The sequence below is a fragment of the Odocoileus virginianus genome, chromosome 5 (genome assembly GCF_023699985.2).
Source record: "Odocoileus virginianus isolate 20LAN1187 ecotype Illinois chromosome 5, Ovbor_1.2, whole genome shotgun sequence".
Taxonomy (NCBI): Eukaryota; Metazoa; Chordata; class Mammalia; order Artiodactyla; family Cervidae; genus Odocoileus; species Odocoileus virginianus.
In genome coordinates this window covers 16,959,980-16,981,214 of record NC_069678.1, presented here as the reverse complement: position 1 = coordinate 16,981,214, position 21,235 = coordinate 16,959,980, and the positions used below count along the sequence as shown (strand labels likewise).

General features: G+C 53.6%; 1 protein-coding gene, 1 long non-coding RNA gene and 1 other non-coding gene across 3 annotated transcripts; 2 read left to right on the top strand and 1 right to left on the bottom strand.

The window, feature by feature from the left end:
- Positions 1-9,362: 9,362 nt before the first annotated feature.
- On the top strand, positions 9,363-16,953 carry VSIG8 (V-set and immunoglobulin domain containing 8). Its single transcript, XM_070467595.1, has 7 exons — positions 9,363-9,544; positions 13,109-13,284; positions 13,821-14,022; positions 14,146-14,367; positions 15,092-15,217; positions 15,545-15,752; positions 16,671-16,953. The coding sequence occupies exons 1-7, from the start codon at positions 9,496-9,498 to the stop codon at positions 16,951-16,953; spliced, it is 1,266 nt and encodes a 421-aa protein (XP_070323696.1). The 5' UTR covers positions 9,363-9,495.
- LOC110144545 (uncharacterized) lies at positions 12,597-16,730 on the bottom strand. Its single transcript, XR_011487717.1, has 2 exons — positions 16,647-16,730; positions 12,597-15,134 (listed from the first exon to the last, which is right to left on the bottom strand). It is a non-coding gene; the product is annotated as an uncharacterized lncRNA (long non-coding RNA).
- A 1,738-nt stretch (positions 16,954-18,691) lies between the features above and the next one.
- On the top strand, positions 18,692-18,855 carry LOC139035384 (U1 spliceosomal RNA). The gene has a single exon (XR_011488046.1). It is a non-coding gene; the product is annotated as a U1 spliceosomal RNA (small nuclear RNA).
- Positions 18,856-21,235: the final 2,380 nt, after the last annotated feature.

The following is a 21,235-nucleotide window of genomic DNA, read 5'->3' as shown; positions in this document are numbered from 1 at the left end:
CACATGATGTACTCTGCATATAAGTTAAATAAGCAGAGTGGCAATATACAGCCTTATCCTACTTCTTTCCCAATTTTGAACCAGTTGTTTCATGTCCAGTTATAACTGTTGCTTCTTGACCCGAATACAGGTTTCTCAGGAGACAGATAAAATTCTTTAAGAATTTTCCACAGTTGGGGAATACATGTAAATCCATGGCTAATTCATTTCAATGTATGACAAAGACCACTGCAATGATGTAAAGTAATTAGCCTCCAACTAATAAAAATAAATGGAAAAATAAATAAATAAATAAATAGAAAGAAAAAAAAAAATAAAATGCTTGTAATCATAAAAAAAAAAAAAAAGAATTTTCCACAGTTTGTTGTGATCCACACAAAGGCTTTAGCAGTCAATGAAGCAGATGTTTTTCCGGAATTCCCTTGCTTTCTCCATGATCCAGTGAATGTTGCAATTTGATCTTTGGCTCTTCTGCTTCTCTGAAACCCAGCTTGTACATCTGAAAGTTTTCAGTTCACGTACTGCTGAAGCCTGGTTTGAAAGGTTTTGAGCATAACTTTGCTCCAATGCACTATGCACTATGTGAAATGAATGCAATTTGTATCATAGTTTAAACATTCTCTGGCGTTACCCTTCTTTGGGATTGGAATGAGAACTGACCTTTTCCAGTCTGTGGCCACAGTTGAATTTTCCGAATTTGCTGACATACTGAGTGCAGCACTTTTACCGCACAGTTAATAATACCTGCAGGGACCAGGGAGTGGGTCCTTACTTGTCCCAGGGGAGCTTCTTCTCAGTTAGAAAGGGCCTTGGCTGCCTGGAGTTTGCCCAGCTCCTTACCTATGTCGCCCAGCTCCTTACCTATATCATCCAGCTCAGGGCTGGGAGGAACAAGCTCCCTCGGAGTGAAGGTCAAGAAGAAAGGGGCTTCCGTGCCCATTGCTAACTTCTGAGCCAGGTAGAGAAAAATGGTCCAATTTTGTGGGTTAAAAGCAAGACCAACACTTCCTCAGAACTCTTTGCAGGTGAAATGGAGCCAGTGTTGTGCTGTGCTGAGTCGCTCAGTCGTGTCCGACTCTTTGAGACCCCATGAACTGTAGCCCACCAGGCTCCTCTGTCCATGGGGATTCTCCAGGCAAGAATACTGGAGTGGGTTGCCATGCCCTTCTCCATGGGATCTTCCCAACTCAGGGATCGAACCCAGGTCTCCTGCATTGCAGGCAGATACTTTACCGTCTGAGCCACCAGGAAAGCCTGAAATTGGAGCCTGACAGGTCCCAAAGCCTAAAAGTGAGACTGTCTTGACATGGCCTGGGGTGGGCAGCTAGAAGTTACGTGACTGGGGTTTGGCTTTGGAGATGGGAGAATATAGCCACCTCTGATCAAGTGAAGAAAGTTTGGGGGAAAATCTTAAGAGTTCTCCCCTCAGAGTTGTCTCCTCTAGGGATTCTCTGAGTTGGCCCATGATGTGAGAGAGGTTTGATTTCTTCTCTCATGATAACTGAGAAGCCCCACACAGGCTTCTGTGGCTTCAGGACTGGCCTGAGTCATCAGCAGGAATCTAATCCCTAGAAGTGGAACATTCCTGACAGCCAGGCAGGCAGCTGTCATCTGAGGCCAGCTGGCTGCATTTGGTCACCTTTTATAAACCCTCCCACTTTCTCACTGAGGAATGGAGAGGGGGATAATCACAGGAAAAGGTTCCCTGGTGTCAAATGCGGGCTGGAGGGTTCAGGCTGCCTGATATGGTGGAAGAGCCAGCAAGGGACTGTAGTGAGCCCAGCTTGCAGGGGGCAGGGGTGGGACACAGAGATCAAGAGAGAAAATTGAAAGTGTTTTGAAAGCATAATGGATCTCCCCCATGGCTTCCCACCTGCCCCATTCAGGAACAACCAGCCGCAGACTTGTTACTTGATGCTGGACTTTTGGGTGGGCAGTGTTTTCTCCTAGGGGGTGGCTTCAACTTTCCCTCCTAGGGCTCAGGGGTAGAAATGAACTCTGTGCACTGCTCCAAGCTGCTATATCAGCTTAGGGGTCTCTGGGAAGCTGTGAGATTCCAAGCTGTGGTTCAGTGTGGAGGAAATCTGGGGGTGAGTAAGAAGCGCTCATTGGTGCATCATCTTTGTTGATGTACAGATGTTAGAACCTTGTAAGGAAAAAAAAAAGTGCCCAAGCTGTTAACTTTGTTGTATGAGTACCTGATTGACTTTGAGTACCTGACTGACTGTGAGTACCAGCTCCCTTTCTTCTGAACCTCGGGTGTCTGGTTCTTGCAACATCAGACCGGGCTGGTGCAGCCTGGAAAATCCAGTGGCTGGACGCCACGGTAGAGCACTGAGTCAGGCCTGTGGGCGGCTGCCTGCTGGGCACGTGTGCCGGGGCTCCCGGCTGGGCTCCACGCGCTCGCTGACCCATGTGCCCACTGCCTGTGTCACGCTGCCCTGGCGCTGGGAGGCGGTCTCAGAACCTCTGCCCCTGCCGCCCAAGCAGCACCGAGGGGGCACGGCTTAGCAGCCAGCTCTGGTGGCTGAGCCAGGCCATCCCTGACTCAGCGGGGCCCTGCGATGTCCTGCAGTACCCCCTGGAAGCCTCAGCATCCCCGTCAGTGACTCCGGCCACCTCTGGGCATTAACTGGTCTCAATAAAAGTACTTTGAGTAAGCTCAGATGAAAGGGGCTCAGGATATTTCAAAGCCAGTCAGGGCTTCCGGGGTGAGGAAGGGTGGCGGGTGTTGAGGTGACAGTCGGGGGGAGACGCTGGAGCCTCAGACAAGAAGTCTGGGCGGAGAGTCCATGGAGCGCCTCACTGTTTTCTCACCCATCCGTCCCCACCGCTGCTCCCGGGGACCCAGGGGCCTGGGAGAGGACTGTGGGGGAGGGGTGGCTCCCTCCAGACCAGAGGTCTCTCTCACATTCTAGGCTGCTGCCAAGGTGACTTGCCCACCTTTCTCTCCCTCTCCCTCCCTCTGAGAGAGATCCTGGCAAATCACACCAAGGTTACCTGGAAGAAACTCATTTCCAACATCACAGAAACCTAGAGTCCCAGAAAAGACGAAGTGATTCTTGATTTGACTGACTTTAAATAGCTTAGACCTTCCCTCTGTGCTCACTCCCCAAGCTCCCAACCTCCCAGCCCTGCATTTCTTCCCACATTCTCCACGTCCTCTTGGGAGCAGGGTAGCCATCACCTCCACTGTGGCAGGAATAGGGTCCCTGGAAAGAAGAGTCAAGGGGCTGAGTGGGAGTGGGGAGCTGGAGAAACTGCCCAGAGCTCATGAGTTTTTTTGTACAGATCCTGGGAAAGACTGCTTTGTCCCTGGGGCTAGTGGGAGTGAGAACCAAACCATAGAAGGTCAGGCTGGAAACGACATCCAAGACTTTTATCCTGGAAACTTCTTTGTAAACTAATCAAATGGTTGGACCATCTGAGCTTGGCTATTCATTACCTCATAAAGTGAAACCCAAACTGTCTTAGATCAACCCTGATGCTCAGAAAGTTCTTAACATGGAGTCAGTACATGTCTTTCTGACCATCCTCCGGGGTCCCTAGTTCTGCTTCTTGGGGCCACATAAAACAAGTCCACGTTTTCTTCATGACGCCCCTTCAGATATCTCCTACCCCAGCTACTGTGCAGCCTGACCCCCTGGGGGGAAGCGTGTGCAGTTCAGAAACACAGTGTTCTTCTGAGGATTTGGTAGGGGGAGAGAGAAGCGTGTTGGAGGGAGGACGCGGGGAAACTGGGAAAGCTTCCCTTTATCCCCTGGGCCCGGCATGCTGCTCTCCTGACAGTTCACACTCCCACCATCCCAGGCAGCCCTGGCCAGGCTCTGTTGCCTCAGCCCCACCCCATCTGGCACCACCTCCTGCCTTCCCAGTGTCCAGGCAACAGGAAACAAACAGGGAGGGAAAAGTGAGGGCTGGTCGGAAGGGCTTAGCGGGGAAGGCCTCGCAGCAGACACACACCCGGCTTTGCTCTGCTACCTAAAGCTCCCCACAGCTTCCCTGGCAGATTCCAGGAAAACAAGACAAGCCTGGAGACCACTCAAGAGCAGTGGGCAAGGGGAACCCAGCTCCCTCTGGGGAGTCCAGGTGGTAGAACCCAAGGCAAATTTGACTTCTACAAAGTAAAATTATACTTTACCAAAGTATAAATACTGATACTGAAGATCAAAGTCCCATCGGACATGTGGGGTAATCATCACAAGGTCTCTCTCTCCCCACATGCAAACATACATGGTCCAGGATGATCCGTCTTCGTTGCCTGGTTTATCCTGGGGGTCTGGCTCTGACCCCAGGGGGCACTTGGGCAGATAGGGTAGAAGGTCTCCAGAGGTTCAGTTCTCAAGGATCGTGCCTTCTCACTCCAAAAATACCATCAGCTGTCTTTTCCAACTTCACTCTCTTCTCTGCTGTGTCTGCCAGGGTCTGGTTTATTTTTCAAGGACTGAAATACTCTGCCGGCCACCTCTTTCCACTCTCAGACCAACCAAGCACATCCTTAGTTATCCTTCAGATAGGCGTTAAAAGGTCATTTCCACCATGCCAGGGGGTCTTGCCACATATGATGGGAGGTCATCAGTCTGTGATAGAGGAGCTGGTGCCCCTTCCTTTGTCTGTCTCGCCCTCCAGACTGAGCGCTCAGTTAACAGAATTTTGTTAACCGTTGCTTCCCCAGGGCCTAGCCACTAGACCTGGCTAGTCACTAGACCCGGTTTGTTGAATGGATGAAGGTTCTGCAAGAAATGGTTGATCTCATTGAGGTGAGTTCTCTTTTATCCTTGAGGTCTCTTAATTCTTCTTCAGGTTTGTCATCAGGGATTCACATAGTCTTTCAAAGTGAATTCTTTCCTCCACTGTTTCCTTGATAACAATCCAGTTTATAGCTTTTAAGCAGCCTCACTTTGCTAAGATACTCTGCTGATAAAGTAGGTTAGATCAGTCCTTTCAGCAATGGGGACAATTTCCGGGCTTCCTGCTCTTCTGACTCTCGGTCAGCTCCAGGATGTCTCCTGCTGGCAGAAATCTGGGTGTATCCAGGCTCCCTCCCCGGGTCCCTCTTCTTTTGAAGTGGATGAGCAGGAAGCACTGAGCCTTGGGAAGCCTGGGCTGAGGCGTAAGGAGACCCTGGGTGTCACATCTCAGAAACTCTTGCCCACTAGCCTTGACGGAGGCCTCAGTGTCTAAACCCTAATTTTGTTCCTGAAACTGAACTTCATGCGTAGACCTCATCCTCCTCTCTCTGTGCTCGGTCGCTCAGTCCTGTCCAACTCTGTGTGACCCCATGGACTGTAGCCCGCCAGGCTCCTCCGTCCACGGGATTCTCCAGGCAAGAGTACTGGAGGGGGTTGCCATTTCTCCTCCAGGGGATCTTCCCGACCCAGTGACTGAACGTGCATCTCTGGCGTCTCCTGCTTTGGCAGGTGGAATCTTTACCACTGAACCACCTAGGAAGCCTTTTCTAAACTAACTCTTCCCTGTCTGAACTCGACATGCTCCCATCACAGAACCTCTACCACCTCTGGGCATCTCCATTCTTCTCATCCAAGCAGGACCTCACCTGGCGGATCTCCGACACCAAACATTCACTGAGAGTTGGGCGGAAAGGCTGTCACCGCTGGGGTTCCCGGGCTTCTCTGTGACTGCGTACCAGGCGCCTCTGTCTGCCCCCACTGAGCGTGAGACTGTCTGTCCCATGGCTCTCCTGCCACCAGACCCTGTCCTTGGAGGTTTTCTCTGCTCAGCACTCCCAGGGCTGCTGTTTGCTCCCTGGATGTCACAGGGGTGAGCCTGGGCCCTGGAGGGGAGATGGGGAGCTTGAAGCTGAGCCTAGGAGGCCTGGGGGGAGGGGTTGGGGATAGGTCCAGGCAGATGAGGGGGAGCGCCTGTCCCTCCCCACGATGTTCTGGGGTTGGGCTGCCCCTCCTCTCAGAAGCAGCCTCTGGGCCTCTCTAGGTCCTTGTCCTGCCTCTTCTCTCTGCCTCTGGACTCCTGTTCACGCCTTTCCAAGTTTTTGTCTTTGAGTTTCTGTTTCTGCCTTAGAAGAGAAAGAAGTACAACCCAGTCTGGTGGGGTGTGTGTGTGTGCACGCGCAATAGAGGGGCCATTCTCCCCCAGGGAGCTACGGATTTCTCAAAGAAAAACAAGGGGCCCTTTTTGGAAATCGGGGTGCTCTGTTCCAGATTGTAGCCTGGATCTTCTGCCTCCTGTCCCTCTCTTAACTTCTGGATGGGCCACCTGGATGGCATCTGTGTTCCCTGCCCCCTTACCAAGCACTACTCCTCCTAATCTCTCTCTCTTTCTCTCTCTCTCTATGGGGGCACACAGGGAATCCCAATACTTGCCTGGATCTGCCCAGACCTTTATAGGACATGAAAAGGAAGTAGGTGGGGCAACGGGATGTTTGGGGTGGAGACTGGTGGGAAAAAGGGAGGGAAGAGTTGGGGGAGGGGGATGGGGGGAGGGGACCTCCTCCCCCAGGATGAAAGTCACAGAGAAAGGAGGGCTGTGAGCTGGTCCCAGAGGGAGGGGCTATGGGCTGGACTTGTGCTTTGAAAATTGAGCAGATACCCCAGTGCTACCATTCCAACACCACCCTCCAAAACCCCTGTAGGGTGGACAGCTTCTTTTATGGGCCCCAGATTGCAAGAAGGTGGCAATTAGCCCTCAGTGGGTCAAAGGGGAACAACAATGTGTCCTGCCTTTTGAGACTTTGAGGAGCCCCTGCATGGACACCTCAAAAGTGGCTGTTCTCCCAGGAGCATCTAGGTCCTTGGTCTCCCCCAGTGCCCATCTCCTTGACTTCAAAACCAGGAACACCCTCACCCAAGTAAAATTGCCTCTGACAGACCCTATTGTCCAGTTCCCTTTGGTGTCAGAGCCCCACTCACTGTTATAACTTCCTGCATCCCCTCCCCAGACGCCCTTCTGGGAGCTTGACCAGATGGTGAGCTTAGGTCATGGAGCAGAATTTAAGAGGTTGTATTTCTTATGGGGTTCAATTGCTTTATATCTTTCAGATGGACGTGCATGTATTTAGAACTCTTTCCAAAATTTTGAAACCCCGATGAACATGTGCCACTGGTATTCTCCCAGAAGAAAGGAATGAAAATTCTAGCCAAAGTTAGACTTAATGAATGGAGGCTGAGGTCTTTCTATATCATAAATACAACCTCATTTTTGATCCCCATGAACCCTCTGTCCATGTAACTTTAACCCAAGTTTTAACTCTAACCACAGCCTATTCTAACTCAAATCCCAAACTCAAATCTAACCCAGCTGTAAATCCAATCCTAAAGTAATCTCAAGCCTGCCTTCAATTGTATTCCCAGGCAAAGCTGTAAATGAAACTAAAACCCCGTTCCTTATCAAAACATGAATCCCAGCCATAAAGCCTAGCCTCAGTTCTAACTGTAGTTCTATCCTTAATCTCAATGTTAACTTTCATCCCAACCTCAAATCTGACCTCAACCTCATTCATCACTTCACCTAACCTCAACCTTAATCTCAGCTCCAGTCTTCTCTCCAACTCTAACAGTAGCTAAAATTCAGAATCAGTAGTTAAACTCCAGCCCTACATTTCAGTCTAAAGGAACCACAATCTTACTCCTCTCTTTTCAGACTCCCTCTTCCTGGCCCCACCTGTTCACCCCTCCACCTATCACTGACTTTGCCCACGGGTGGGTCTAGTAACCCACAGGGTCACTGTGCCCTTTTCTTGGTCCACTCTGGACGGAGAGTCAGGATGCCTGCTTGTTCTCCACTTAGGCCCCAGCAGCATCACCTAAACTGAATCTTTGTGTTTTTCCAGACCTCTGTTTCCCCATCTGTAAAGTGGGAATAATGATCGGTGCTCTCCAGAGTGTGCAGGCCAATCCCATAATCCTTAAAGTGAATAAGGAAATACGGACATTTACAGTGTACAACTCGTGGGCCCCGGAGCACCCTGTCATTGTTGGGAGTGCAGCTGTGGGGCTGGAACGCAGAGATTCCAGCGTGGACTCCTTGTGCTTCCTTGTTGTTCTGTCTTGTTTTTCCCAGAGGGGTGGGCCCCGGCAGCGTCCTGAGCCCCGTGACTCTCTCCAAGACTCTTCCCCATTCCCTTCCTGTGCCCCTGTCAGCGATGGGGCAGGACCCTTAAGGCTTTGGAGAGGGCTGAATTGTTGAATAAAGCCACTCATGGCTGGGCCCCTACCGCTGTGTATGGGGTAGTCCTGGAGTCTAGGGGAGGCCTAAGGCCTGTTCTGGCACCCCCCCCCGCCCCCAGGACCAACGAGCACGGGCTGCCCCTCCATTTTCTCCCCCTGCCCAGCAGGACTTCTCATCCCAGCTCCAACCTGTCTGGAAAGGTGGGGGGCTTGGTCAACCTGATGACCGTCCATGTCACGAGGGTCCCTGGTCTCCCTGTGCCCAGAAGCAAGGGCACCGTTTGATCTCTAAAAGAAGGGTGTACAGGGGGCTTGCGACTCCTCGACAGACACTCTGGGGAGGGGTGTACAGACACAAATGCACGCCCCTTGCCCTGCCTTCCTGGCGCTCATTTCCCCAGCAACCCCTCACCCGCCCGGCCGCTCACCCCACGCCCTCTACACCCCTGGGCCCTCTCCTCTAGGCCTCACTGAACTGGTTTTAGTTGTGTGTGGGAGGTGGGGGGCTGGATCCCCGTAACACACCTGGTTCTGCAGGGCTCCCTGCACCTGGGGTGACCTTGCCTCAGGTATGGGAGCAGGGCACAGCTTCAGAGGGGGCAGCCAGGGCAAGACCCTGCTTCCCCACAGACCCCTTCCCTCCTGCTCTCGGCTCCGGAGGCCTGACACCCTTTGAAGTCCTGGGTCCCTTTCATTTGGGGCCTCCCCTTCCCTGGTTCCCTTTCCCACAGGTCATCACCTGGGTGGGAGGGGGTCTGCAGGGTCAGGGAATGAGGAGCGGGTGGGATTTGGAACCCTGCGTGTCGGACACAGTGCCCTGGGGTCAGCGCCAGCCTTCAGCTCCTGGTCACCCCTCCATCCCCAGCCTGGCTTCCCCTTCCTCGTCTCCATTTCCCTGAGGGAAGAGGCAACAAATGAGTGGTGAGGGGTGCTCCGTGGACGCCGTAAAATTGGGCGACTGTTGTCACCCCGAGGATGGGGCCAGGAGGAAGTAGAAGTTTAACAGGTGCCTAATTACAAGTCCCGCTGGCCACCCTGCGCCTCTCTCAGGATAGGGAAGAGCTTGGGGAAGGGCTGGGTGATGCCTGGGTAGGCCACTCTTTGTCACCCTGCTAATTAGGGCGCCTGGGACTCCTCCCCAAGGCGGGGACCAGGCCCCCTCCCTCCTGTAGAAATAACTCCGGCTGCTCCCCAGCAGGGCACTTGCTGCACCTTCCTGCCACCCCCGGGCAGCGTCTGGGCCCTCCGCTCCCCTTCCCTCCACCTGTCCCCACACACCCACAGCCGCCGGCCTGCAGCCACCGGCCACAGGGATCCCAGCCCAGGCGGAGGAAGCACCGAACTGAGAGACATGGGAGTCCGAGGAGCATTCCACCTCCTGCTCGTGTGCCTGAGCCCAGGTATGGGGCTGGGCAGGGGCGGGATGCCCAGCTGACGCCGGATGCACAGGAGAAAGGCAGTGAGGGGCGCACAGAGCCTGGAAGGTGCGCTCGGATTCCCTGGCAGGGTGCTGCCCACCCTCGCCCTGCTGGGCTGGGGTGCGGATGTTGCCAAGGGGACCTCTCCCCAGGACAGCCTTGCACTTGAAGGCTTGGGGCATGTGTTCTTGGATGTCTCTTCGTTGTGTCCGTGAAACTGTGGGGCTCACACACGTTTGTACTTGCTGCAAATGGGAGCATAGGGCTCCCCGGGAGTTACTATGGGAACTGGGGGTGGGGGCTGAGGAGGAGCCTGGAAAGATCCCCTTTTCATTGGTCTGTGTGCTATTCCCAGTGGGAGGGCCTCTCTCCCACCACACTGGCCTGGAGAGGGCAGAGCCTCAGGCTGGTGAATGAATGGGCTGCTTCCAGCAGGACTGGGCCCCTGCGCTGTGAGAGTGCCAGGGTAGCACCCAGCCCCTCCAGTGTGAGCCTGGGGAGGGCGGGGAAGGTGACTTCCAGAGCCCCCTCCCTGGGACACGCCTGGAGGGCAGGGCTCCGGACTGGACATCGAGGCTGCCTGCCCAGGATGGGGCAAGTCCTAGCAGGAGCCCATCTGTGTGCGCAACGGTGGACATGGCTGAGATGCTCTCAGGGGTCAGGGTGCAGGCTGAGGGGCACAGGGGAGGAGCTCAGGGAGAGGGGAGCATGTGAGTGACTGCCTTTCTGGTAGCACGCCTGCAACACCTTCTCTGTCTGGTGGGAGCTGGCCTGGTAGAGCTTACTGTGGAAACTGTGCTGTGGGGACCTGGCACATCTCTCTGTGTCATGTGTATGCCTTTTGTGGGGGCTGCCGTTTCTCCCCTCCCTTCCCTTCTCCTCCGTCATCTGCAGAAGGAGGGTTCATGGCTCTGGAAGCAGCTTACAAATTCACAAAGGACTTGTAAGCTGAGAGTAGACCCAGCTATTGAGGCATCTGCCCTCTTCCTTGGCAAGCCTGTCGTGATTTCCCTGCCCCTCCTCCGAGTCTCTGCACCCAACTCTCACTCCTTCACTCTGGTCTTCTTCCCTCCCCCCAGCTTCTCTCTCTGCTCACGTTCCTTGGAGGTACTTCCTTAGCACCACAGCAAGAGGAGTGAAGGTGAGACACCAGGAATGACTTCCCCAGGAGAGCAAGAGGGTGCAGAAAGGCTGGGAGGAGGTTGAGGGAGATTTAGGGAGACTAAAAGGCTAGGGTGAGGCTCCCTGGCCTGGGACAAAGGCAGACAACTCTGCCTAGTGCAGGGTGGAGACACTCTCTTTCAGCCCATCCCTCCCTCCCAAGCCCCCTGCCCAGAATACTTACCCTCCTGCCCGGCTGGCTCCCAGGGCGTGGAGAGTATTCTCTGGTCAGTTGCTTTTGACAGTCCTTCCCCAGGGTGGAGCTGCTGCACTCCACTGAGTTCTGGCTCATCTCTGGCTTGCCTTGTGCCAGCCCAGGACCTGGCAGGTGGAGTCAGGATCCTTATCTCGGGAGTGGGCTGGTGTTAGCATGGCCTGGGGCTAGAGAAGGCATCACCGAGTCCGTTAGAGCCCCGGCAGGGCAGCGAGTCTGCCTGCTCTGGGTTACCCTGGAGGCTTGAGCAGGGGTGGGGGGCGGGTTCAGGGCACGGCTGATGGCCCAGCTGGGATCCTGAGGGGCAGGTTCAGTGGTGCCTGCGGTGCTGCGGATGTTGAAAGGGCACTTGCTGGCTCTCTAAGAACCAGACTAAGCTTCTGTAGCTTAGTCTTGAATGAATGCACATGGGGGACTGCCAGTGTATGCAGTGGGTGTATCTTCTGGATTAATATGTACCTGTGTTTGTGTATAGTTGTGTGTCTGTACGGCTATGTGTCTGTGTGGATCTGACAGTGTCTGTGCATATAGGAAGGTGGGACTCCATAGGAAGCTATCTGCATTTTGAAGGCGTGTAAAAGTGTGACTATGTGTTGATCTCTCTGGCTGTGACAGTGTGTAATCGTGTGTGTGTGGGATGCTCTCTAAGCATGCAGGTGGTCCTGGGAGAGAGCCAGATAAGGGCAAGAGCAGGATGGGCAACCGAGATGCCAAAGGACTCGCTGATTCTTGCAGAGTGAGCCAGGCTGGCAAGGGGCCGAGGGCGAGGGGGAGGCCGGAGATGGAGGCAGCGTGCTGCCCGCTCAGCCAGGGTTGGGGCCCTTTGGGCACCGCTCCCCCCACCCCCCAACATCGTGTTCCTCTGTAGGTCCAACCGGTTGGGGCTAGCAACTGCCTGGGGCTTCAGGGGAGGGAGGGAGAGATCAATCCTGAGCTTCCAGATCCTGGCTCCTCACCCCGGGCTGACTCAGTGAGGTTAGGGCTGGTAGAGTGGGAGGGGCCCCCAGTGGAGTGAGCCTGTGAAGGCGGCGGTACCTGAGCCACACGATCACGCAGGGGGCAGGACGCAGAGCTTACAATGCCACATGCCTTCACGCAAGGCTCACCCGTCCTGTGCTACAGATGACTGCAGCCAAGGCCTCAGCACCGCCATTCATGGTCACACACGGGTGCAGCCAAGCTCCTGGCCACAGCTGCACATAGGCACCCACTATCACTCAAAGCACTTCCACAGCCACGCACACACTGTCACACAGGCACACAGCCACAGACATGAACTGGCATACATAGACACGCAGAGACTACCCATTCTTCTGCTCCTTGGGCCGGAAAGGGACTCCAGAGGTCATGGTGTCCATCCTCCTGCCTCTGGACATGACCACTTCACTTGGTCCAGACAGAAGTGGCTTTTAACCAGCCAGTCGCTTCCATCAGAGAATTTAACAACTCGACGTGCTCCATGCCTCCACACACCGGCACACACGCGCTCACACCCACAGGGACTGTCATGTAAATATGGAAGCAGACACTCTACCTAGTCATGTGCATAAATCTCCCTACAGTGCACATAAGCAGCCACAAACACTCAGAAACACACAATGTACATACGTGGACATATCCACACATGCATATATAATCATGCATACATACAAGCGTTCATGATTTATTTTAAAATTTTATTTTGTTACTTTTGACTGTGCTGGGTCTTCACTGCAGAACACGGGCTTTTTTGAGTTGTGGTGCATAGACTCTAGAGTATGTTGGCTCAATAGCTGTGGTGCATGGGCTTCGCTGCCTCACAGGGTATAGGATCTCAGTTCCTTGACCAGAAATCGCACTAATATCCCCTGCATTGGAGGGCGAATTCTTAACCACTGAACCAGCAGAGAAGTCCCATATACAAGTATTCTTAACAACTATATATATACAATATACAAACAGTATAGTTGCAATTCTACACAGTTACAGAATACAGACATGCTAACACAAGTCGGCACGGATATGCAGAGATCAAATCATGCACACTCTGAGAGCAGGCCCTACTCCCTGAGGAACCCCCACTGAGGCCCGGGCTGCCACTGACAAGGCATGGTGGAGAGAAAGGGGCTGCAGCTGATCACCCAAGCCCTGGGCTGGGTCCCCTTACCCCGTCTGCCCTGCCTGTGTCCTAGCGCTGCTGTCTGCTGTACGGATCAACGGGGATGGCCAGGAGATCCTGTACCTGGCGGAAGGTGACAATGTGAGGCTGGGCTGCCCCTACATCCTGGACCCTGAGGACTATGGTCCTAATGGGCTGGACATCGAGTGGACGCAGGTCAACTCAGACCCCTCACATCGGGAGAATGTGGTAAGTGCTGGGTACATGATTCCCCTTACTCCACACTTCATAGTATTTACTTGTTGGGCAGCTAGCACACTGCAGGGCAAATAAGAAAACCAAGCCCTTGAACTTTCCCCAAGGCTTCTCAGAGAATGGGGCAATGGGGAGGAGCTGTGTAATTTCCAATCAAGCCAGTCAGTCAGGCCACCTCCTCCCACCCCTCCAAAAGGAAGAGGGGCACTGTCCTGGCCTGACCTTATACTTCCAGCTCAGACAGTCTTTGACTGAGTACCATCCAGCTTCTGTGTGTCTCTGTGGCTTTATTCATCTCATCCCATTTAATCCTCACGTGCCCCTGGGAGGTAGCTACTAGGCAGAGAGTGCCTGATTTCAAATGATCTCACACACTCTGTTAAAAGTCAGTGGATCAGGCATTATCATTCCTGTTTTTCATCCAGGAAAGCTGAGTCTCAGGGAAGTTCAGTGAACTGCCCAGACAGCCAATCCACAAGGCCTTCCTTGGCTCTGCCTGTCTCACCATCTCTGTTTTCTTCTCTTCACAGTTCCTTAGTTACCAGGACAAGAGGATCAACCATGGCAACCTCCCCCACCTGCAGCAGAGGGTCCGCTTTGCAGCCTCAGACCCCAGCCAGTACGACGCCTCGATCACCCTTTCGAACCTGCAAGTCTCCGACACAGCCACCTATGAGTGCCGGGTGAAGAAGACCACCATGGCCACCAGAAGGGTCATCATCACTGTCCAAGGTATGAGCAGACTCCTCTGGGACCCCCTTCCCCAGACTTCAGAATCAACGGTGGCTTGGCCACCCTGAGCCTGGCTCTGCCTCTTGGCTGGGCCCTGGCTCACAACTACCCTCTTCCCTGTAGCACGGCCTGCGGTGCCCTTGTGCTGGTCTGAGGGCCACTTTACACATGGCAATGATGTGGTGCTGAAGTGCTTTGCCAATGGGGGCAGCCCACCTCTCACCTACAAGTGGGCCAAGATCAGCGGGCATACTCACCCCTACCGTGCCGGGTCCTACCATTCTCAACACAGCTTCCACTCTGAGCTCTCCTACCAGGAGTCCTTCCACAGCTCCATCAGTCAAGGTGAGGGGGCCTTGTAAGAGGGGAAGATGGGGATGCTGGGTCCTGCTGGGGCTTCCCTAGGTCCTCAGCAGCACCAACTGTGGGAGACTCCTCCTCTGAGCCTGCTCCAGAAGCTGCTATAGAGGGAGGAAGAGAAGGCGAAAGGGGAGAGTCAGTCGAAAGCAGTATGACTAATTTGGAAAGAGCATGGTTTCGGATAGAGCTGGGTTTGCATTCTGGCTGGACCATGACTGGCAGCAAGGCTCAGGCAAGTGGCTTGACCTCTGTGTGCCTTGGTTTCATTCTACAGTACATGAAAAGGGAAATAAGGGCTATCCTCCAAGGGCATGTGAGAATTAAATGGGATGAGGTGTGTAAAGCTGCCGGCACAGAGAGATACTGATTGGTACTCACAATCAAAGATGATAAGAGCTGGAAGGAAGCTTAGAATTCCTCTGGTCTAACCCGGTCCTCACTGTACAAATGAGGAGACCGAGGCTCAGGGAGGGGGCATACTTCCCTAAGGTCATAGAGTGAAATCAAGGTCTCTTTCCTGTTGCTGGGAAAGGGGCCTTCCTTGCCTCTCTTTCAGCAGGGGAAGGTGACTCACCTGGACACAGCGGGGTGGACTTGGGTGTGTACACACACCCTCCTCCCATGAGCCATCCTGTAGTGGTCTAGGCTGGGATGAAGCTCTCAAAGACCAGGCCCTTGGCCTCACCATTGCCCTCTGATGCTCCTTCAGTTTCAGGCCTGAACAACGGTGACCTAGTGTTGAAGGACATCTCCTACAAGGATGATGGGCTGTATCAGTGCACAGTGGCCAACCACGTGGGCTACAGCGTGTGTGTGGTGGAGGTGAAGGTCTCAGGTGGGTGCAGGCAACGGCCCCTTGGCCGGGAGGTTTGGACGGGAGGAACCTGGGCTGTTATTTTGGAGTCTCAGCAGGCTCAGCCTTATGGGTCTCATCAGTGCATATAGCTCTGCCAAGGTCAGCCCGAGAGCCCTGGGAGAAACATGCAAATACGAGGAGTTAACTTGCCTCTCCCCATATATTCCTCACTGTGTGTCCAAGGGCCCTAAGACCTCCTGGGTCCCCTATTCTTTTTCACACAGAAGCCCTGTGCTTGCCACTCCGGGTTAGCCAAGCACCTGCCAGGCTGCAGAAAGCCTGACTAGTCTCCACTTTTCTCCCCAGACACCCGGCGCATAGGAATCATCATCGGCGCAGTGCTGGGCTCTTTGCTCGCGCTGGGCTGCCTCTTGGTGGGCATCTGGGGGCTCATCTGCTGCTGCTGCGGGGGCGCCGGGGTCGGCGGCGGCTCCCGCGGTCCCTTCGGCTACGGCGGCGGGGTCGGCGGCGGGGTCGGCGGAGGGGCCTGCGGCGACTTGTCTAATGAGATCAGGTAAAACCTGATGCATGCTGCATGCTGCTGCGCGGCAGGGGACCGGCGCCCTGCTCCCTCTCACCCCTGCCTGCCACCGGCCGGCTGGGACCCCCACCCCCACCCTGCCTACCATCGCCACGGAGTGCTGGGACCACAAGCATGTCAACCGGCCCCTCATCGCATGGCTTTTCTCTTTCCCCTCCCCCTGCCAGTCTTCTCTTCTGCTCTCCCGCCCTCCACCCCCCTCGCGTCTTTGCGCCTCTCTTGTCTTGTCTAGACTGTAAGCTCCTGGAGGGCAGGGCCTGTATTTATTTTTTCACTTTTCCCTTGTATCGCGCCGGTGAGAATTCTTGGACATGCTTACTTAAGAAGAGTTCATTAATATTTAGAATAGTGCTAATAACTTATATTAGGAACAAACGAGAAATAAAAACAGAACAAGCCTAGTAGTGCTAATGATTGCAATGCCCTGGGGATGGAGAGAAAGATGGAGAAGATTAAGAGAGGAGAGGCGAGAAGAGAAGGAGAGAGAAGGCAAGGTCAGGGTTAAGGAAGGAAAGAAGGTCAGGGAAAGCAGCTCCTTCTGGATCTCCAAGGTTCCCTTTCTATCAGAGCCGGTGGTTCTGCGAAAACCTCAGAAGGGGACAGGAGGGCGCCTAGAGGGGGCGGCCTGCCCTGCCGTGGGCTGTCCGGACACGTGCGGACCAGCCCCGTCCGCAGGAGGATGGGGACGGTGGCTCCGGGAGCGCTGCGGAGCCGCGGGTCCAGGAAGGGGCAGAGAGGAGAGTAGGTCGAGGCAGAGGCTGAGAGGCGAGGGGAGGCGGAGGGAGGCGCGGGAGACGAAGAGACTGCCAAGAGCCCCCGGCTCTGTCCAGGCCGTGCCCACGCCGCGCCGCGGAGGAGCCCGCTCACCCGCCCGCCTGTTGTTTTCCACAGAGAGGACGCCGTGGCGCCCGGGTGCAAGGCCAGCGGGCGCGGCAGCCGCGTCACCCACCTCCTGGGGTACCCGACGCAGAACGTCAGCCGCTCCCTGCGCCGCAAGTACGCGCCTCCGCCCTGCGGCGGCCCGGAGGGCGTGGCCCTGGCGCCCCGCCCCGCCCCCGCGGCCGCCGCCTGCGAAGCGGGCCCGTCCCCGGTCTACGTCCAGGTCAAGAGCGCCGAGCCCGCCAGCAGCGCCGCCGAGGGGCCGCTGCAGAGCAAGGACGGCCTCCTGGTGTGAGCGCGCGGCGCTGGGCTGCGCCCCGGCTGGGAGAGGGGCGCGGGGCTCTCTGCTCGCAGCTGGGGACGCGCTCGGGCCGGCGCCGACCTCGGCTGCTCCGGGCCGCGCGGCGGCTGGGGGCTGAGGACGTTTCCCTCGGGAACTGAGTCGAGCGGCTGAGCCTCCTCCTCGAAACGTGGGAGAGGGCGGGAGAAGGCAGAGAAAGGCCATCCGGGGCCTCTCCTCATCCTCGGAGCCCCAGGCTCGTGGAGACGGAGAGAGGAGGAAGTGCCCGAGAGCGCACGAGGCCGGAGGCCGGTGTCCCCAGCCAAGGCAGAGAGCGCCGGGGGCTGGGTGGGTGGGGATCTGGACTGAATTGTGAGTGTGAGATCTGAGCTCCGAGGCGGCAGTGTTAGCACAATAAAGAAAATGTAAGATTCGAGACTGAGGTGGCTGTGGTTCCACGGAGGTTTGGGCATGGGGTCAGGGTGGTGGGCCGTGCTCAGGGGTAGGGGAGCGGTCGTTGCTTCCCGTTGTCCAGCATCATCTCCTCAACGTTTCCCCCTTACCCTCCTTGATCGGGAGCCAGAGCTGGAAGGGGCTGTCTATTCCTACCTTTCCCTAGGCAGATGGAGAAACTGAGACTCTTCAGGCTCAATTTTCAGTCCAGAATCCCGCTTTTCTCTTTTATTCCAGAAATCAAAAGAGGAAACAAGGAACTGTCAGGCATGACCTCTCTGAGTATTCCCTGACCACTCGCAGCATCTTTCTCCCTTCTCCTCTCACCTACCAAGTCCTGACTCCCTGATCTCTCCCAGATGTATACCATCCTTCTTAACAACTAGGAAAGGTTTCAGAGTCCTACTCTGGGGTAGAAAAACGAAATTCATCTAACCTAGCCCCCTTTTTAATGGAAAGGGGATTGACATTTATTGGGCACCCTCTGAATGCCGGGTGCTTTCTGATATTTCGTCCTGTGAGGTGTAATATCCCATTATATAGATGAAGCAACTGAGGCTCAGAGGTATTCAGTGTCTTAACCAAGATCGCAGGTAATAACAGGTTTTGGTCCAGGTGTGTTTGACTCTCAGACATCGTGCTCTTTCCCTGACATTTGAATTCCTTCTTCTACATTCCTGACAAAAGATATTCCAACCTCTTCTTGCATACCTGCAGTGGCACCTCCCAAATCAGTCCATTTGGCCTCTGCCTGTCAGAGATATCTTTTTCCTGTTGAACTCAAATTGGGTCCCCACATCGTTTTTATCCCTTGGGCCAAGTGCTACTCTTAGTGAGCCCTAAGCATCACAGTCTCAATTCAGCTGCCCCTAATGGACCAAGTGGCTGTATTCCATACTGGATGACTGCAGCAGGAACACAACTGAACCTGTGCCTGGTTTAGGGGTGGAGGCTCTTCTGAGGAGCATAGTACTCCAAGGTCACTCTGCTCTACCTGCTTCTGTCCAGCCGCCTGCCTCTTGAGAGCATAGCAGTTCCTTTTCTTTCTTTCTTTTTTTTTTTTTTGCCTCTTTTTCTCTTAAGGAGAAGCTGGGCTCCTGAAGTTTTTCTGTTTCTACCCTGTGGCCATGTGAAGTGTGGGGAATGGATGGACCTCAGAGTTTGTTGATAGAGGAAGCCCTGAAACCTTGCTTGGTTGTATCTAACTAGGAAGCCCTTCTTGTTGGCTTGGGTACTTGCAAAAGGGTGATGGCATCTCTGGTTCTGCCTTGATAGAGTTTGGGAAGAGAAAGGAGAGATGATACTTACCTGGCAGGGGAGACACCATGATCACGAAGGTGGTTTTCCCAGGGCAAGGCTCATCCATTGCACTCTGGATGTTGTGCCCCTGTGATTTACTCAAATGTGGGAAACTCGATTGCATAATTTGTGCTAGTGGGGCGACTGCATTCACACTTTCTCCTGAAGAAAAACAAAAGAAAGGAGAGATGATGGTGGAACAGAGGGAGCCAGGGAGAGATGTCTTAGAGTGGGGGTGGGGGGTGGAGGGTGGGGTTGGGGGGAGGTGGGGATTCTTGAGGATGGATGGGACGCAGTGGGAGGGAGTAAGGGGACTGAGTGAGGGGAGCAGAGAACTGCAGGAATCATCCCTCCCTCGCTTATTTGGAGACATTTAACAGCACCTATAGGATGATTTGTTCATAAAGAGAACTTCAGTAGGATGCTGCGCCTGGCACATGTTCACCCTAAGGCTTGGGATTGAATAGGGTGACTTGGGGAGGGCTCTCCCAGTCTGAGACCCTCCAGCTCAGCTCCCTACAAGGAAGTGGGGTACGAGGCAGCCAGCTGTGCAGGTTGTGTTGAATGACATCACCGTCCCCATTCCAGGAACCAGGGAGCCATCTCAGACTTAGCCTCCCTTTGAAGGGTGAGAACAACAAGGTGCTGGCAAGAAAAGCTCATTAAGAAGCAGTAAGAGATTTTAGAGAGACTTTGGAAACAACTTTCGGCAGGGTGACTCAACAGGGAAGCCCAGGAAGTTCCTAAATCCCTAAATAAATGATCACTGCACTCATCACCTCTGAGTGAGAAAGGATGGGAGTTTCTGCTCTGAAGGTTTTGCTTCAGGGACACCTTGGGTTTTTTCATTTCTCCTGCTTGAAACCTTGTCAGTATTGGAGAACATTTATGGTGGTAAATGTTTATGAGTGGTTTTGGGAGCGAAGTTGAGCATGTAGGGGGCCAAAAGGCCCTAATGTGTATCATTTGCTATTGCCCTGATGTAAATTTTCCCACCATGGCTGACTTCAGGCTGTCGATGTGATGTCCTTGCAGTGGAATCAGGAGAAAAGTACACTATCACACCATCTCTGCAGAAGTAAATAACCTCAAGAATTAAGACAGTCATGAACTGCAGTAAACTAATTGGGAAAGGATGAATTTTGAATGCTTATTTCCTGTGTCTCAGTAGAATTCATTTAATTGTAAATTTTTATACTTTTATTTTTAATAGTGGTTGCATTTAACAACTGACTCGCAAAACTTAGGCAGACCGTGTCTGCAAGCAGGCAGAAGGCTGTGTACACAAATGTTGCTTCAAGAGAGGGAATCTTAAGTGCAGTCTCGAGTTTTCTCTTTTTTTCCAGAGACACACACAGCACCAAGTCAGTTGTCCTCATCCCACTTCCTAGTTCTGCCTTTTGGCATCCCAGCCTTGCCAAAACTGAATTCTAGTTTCTCTAGTCAATGAGAAATTATTCACATAGTTTATATGTCCTTGGTAACCATCAACAACATAACTTAGCATCCACATATCTTCCGTGACTGGCTCTCCTAGAACATCCAACCCTGAGAAATCTACTCACGGGACATTCTGAGTCCTTCCTGACTCAGTTGCCTCTCTGATCCTCTGATTCAGGTTTTAGGAAGTCATTCTCTAGTCATCCTCTCTTAAGTCCCCAAAACGTAACTGTGTGAAGTCCCAGGACTTTTCTTCTATGCTTTTGGTAGAATAACTATGCTTGCTGCCCCATTGCATCTCAATTACTCGAGGCCCAGTCACACTGTGTGACTCTATGGAGGGATTAATTGTTTCCCCTGCTTCCCTGGAAGCAAAGGAGTTTGGAGACCTAATTACTCAATCACAGCCTAGGCAGCATTCTTTTGGAGGTTTAGTCCTGCCCCCTCTGCTTCCCAAGGGAGCCTCAGGTGAGGCTCTGGAATTCATGCTCTTCATCCATCCAGTCCACCTGCAGGACTCATTTCATTTATTCCTGCTGTGTGGAAACCAAATGGATTCCATCCAGTTTCTTGCAGTTATATTAGAAGAACACGCTGAAAGGGAAAGAGCGTTGAGAGACTTGGAACGGTGCAGGCGAGGAGATGGTGGTGGTTTTGGAGGATCTAGAAGAACATGGGCCGGATCACTGTGCCTGCCAGCAGGGAGCGGACAAAACAGCCTTCTGCCACCCATCTGTGGCCATTGCAGCCTCAGCAGGCTTCCTGGATTTATTTTACTTATTTTATTCCAGGTATATTTTAGAAGGACAGCAGGATGGAACACTGTTAGGGAGGACACCAAAGCCCTTGACAAAGGCAGGACGCTTAGCAGAGGAGGATGAAGGTGAAACTGTTGAACTTATTTTTATAGCAACTGAGTTTGAGGTGATGGTAGACCCATATTGGCTAGCTTGGGGAGAAAAGAAAGAAAGGAAGGAGGAAGAAAACTTGTAGTAAATATTTATGATTTAGTCATGCCCACATATGTGGTGTTGGAGAAGACTCTTGAGAGTCCCTTGGACAGCAGGGAGATCAAATGTTTGAAGGAAATCTACCCTAAATATTC

Coding starts and splice junctions, on each gene's coding strand:
- VSIG8 (XM_070467595.1), top strand. CDS start 9,496: ATGGGAGTCCGAGGAGCATTCCACCTCCTGCTCGTGTGCCTGAGCCCA. Junction 13,285..13,820: donor CCTCACATCGGGAGAATGTG/GTAAGTGCTGGG, acceptor TTCTCTTCACAG/TTCCTTAGTTACCAGGACAA. Junction 14,368..15,091: donor CCACAGCTCCATCAGTCAAG/GTGAGGGGGCCT, acceptor ATGCTCCTTCAG/TTTCAGGCCTGAACAACGGT.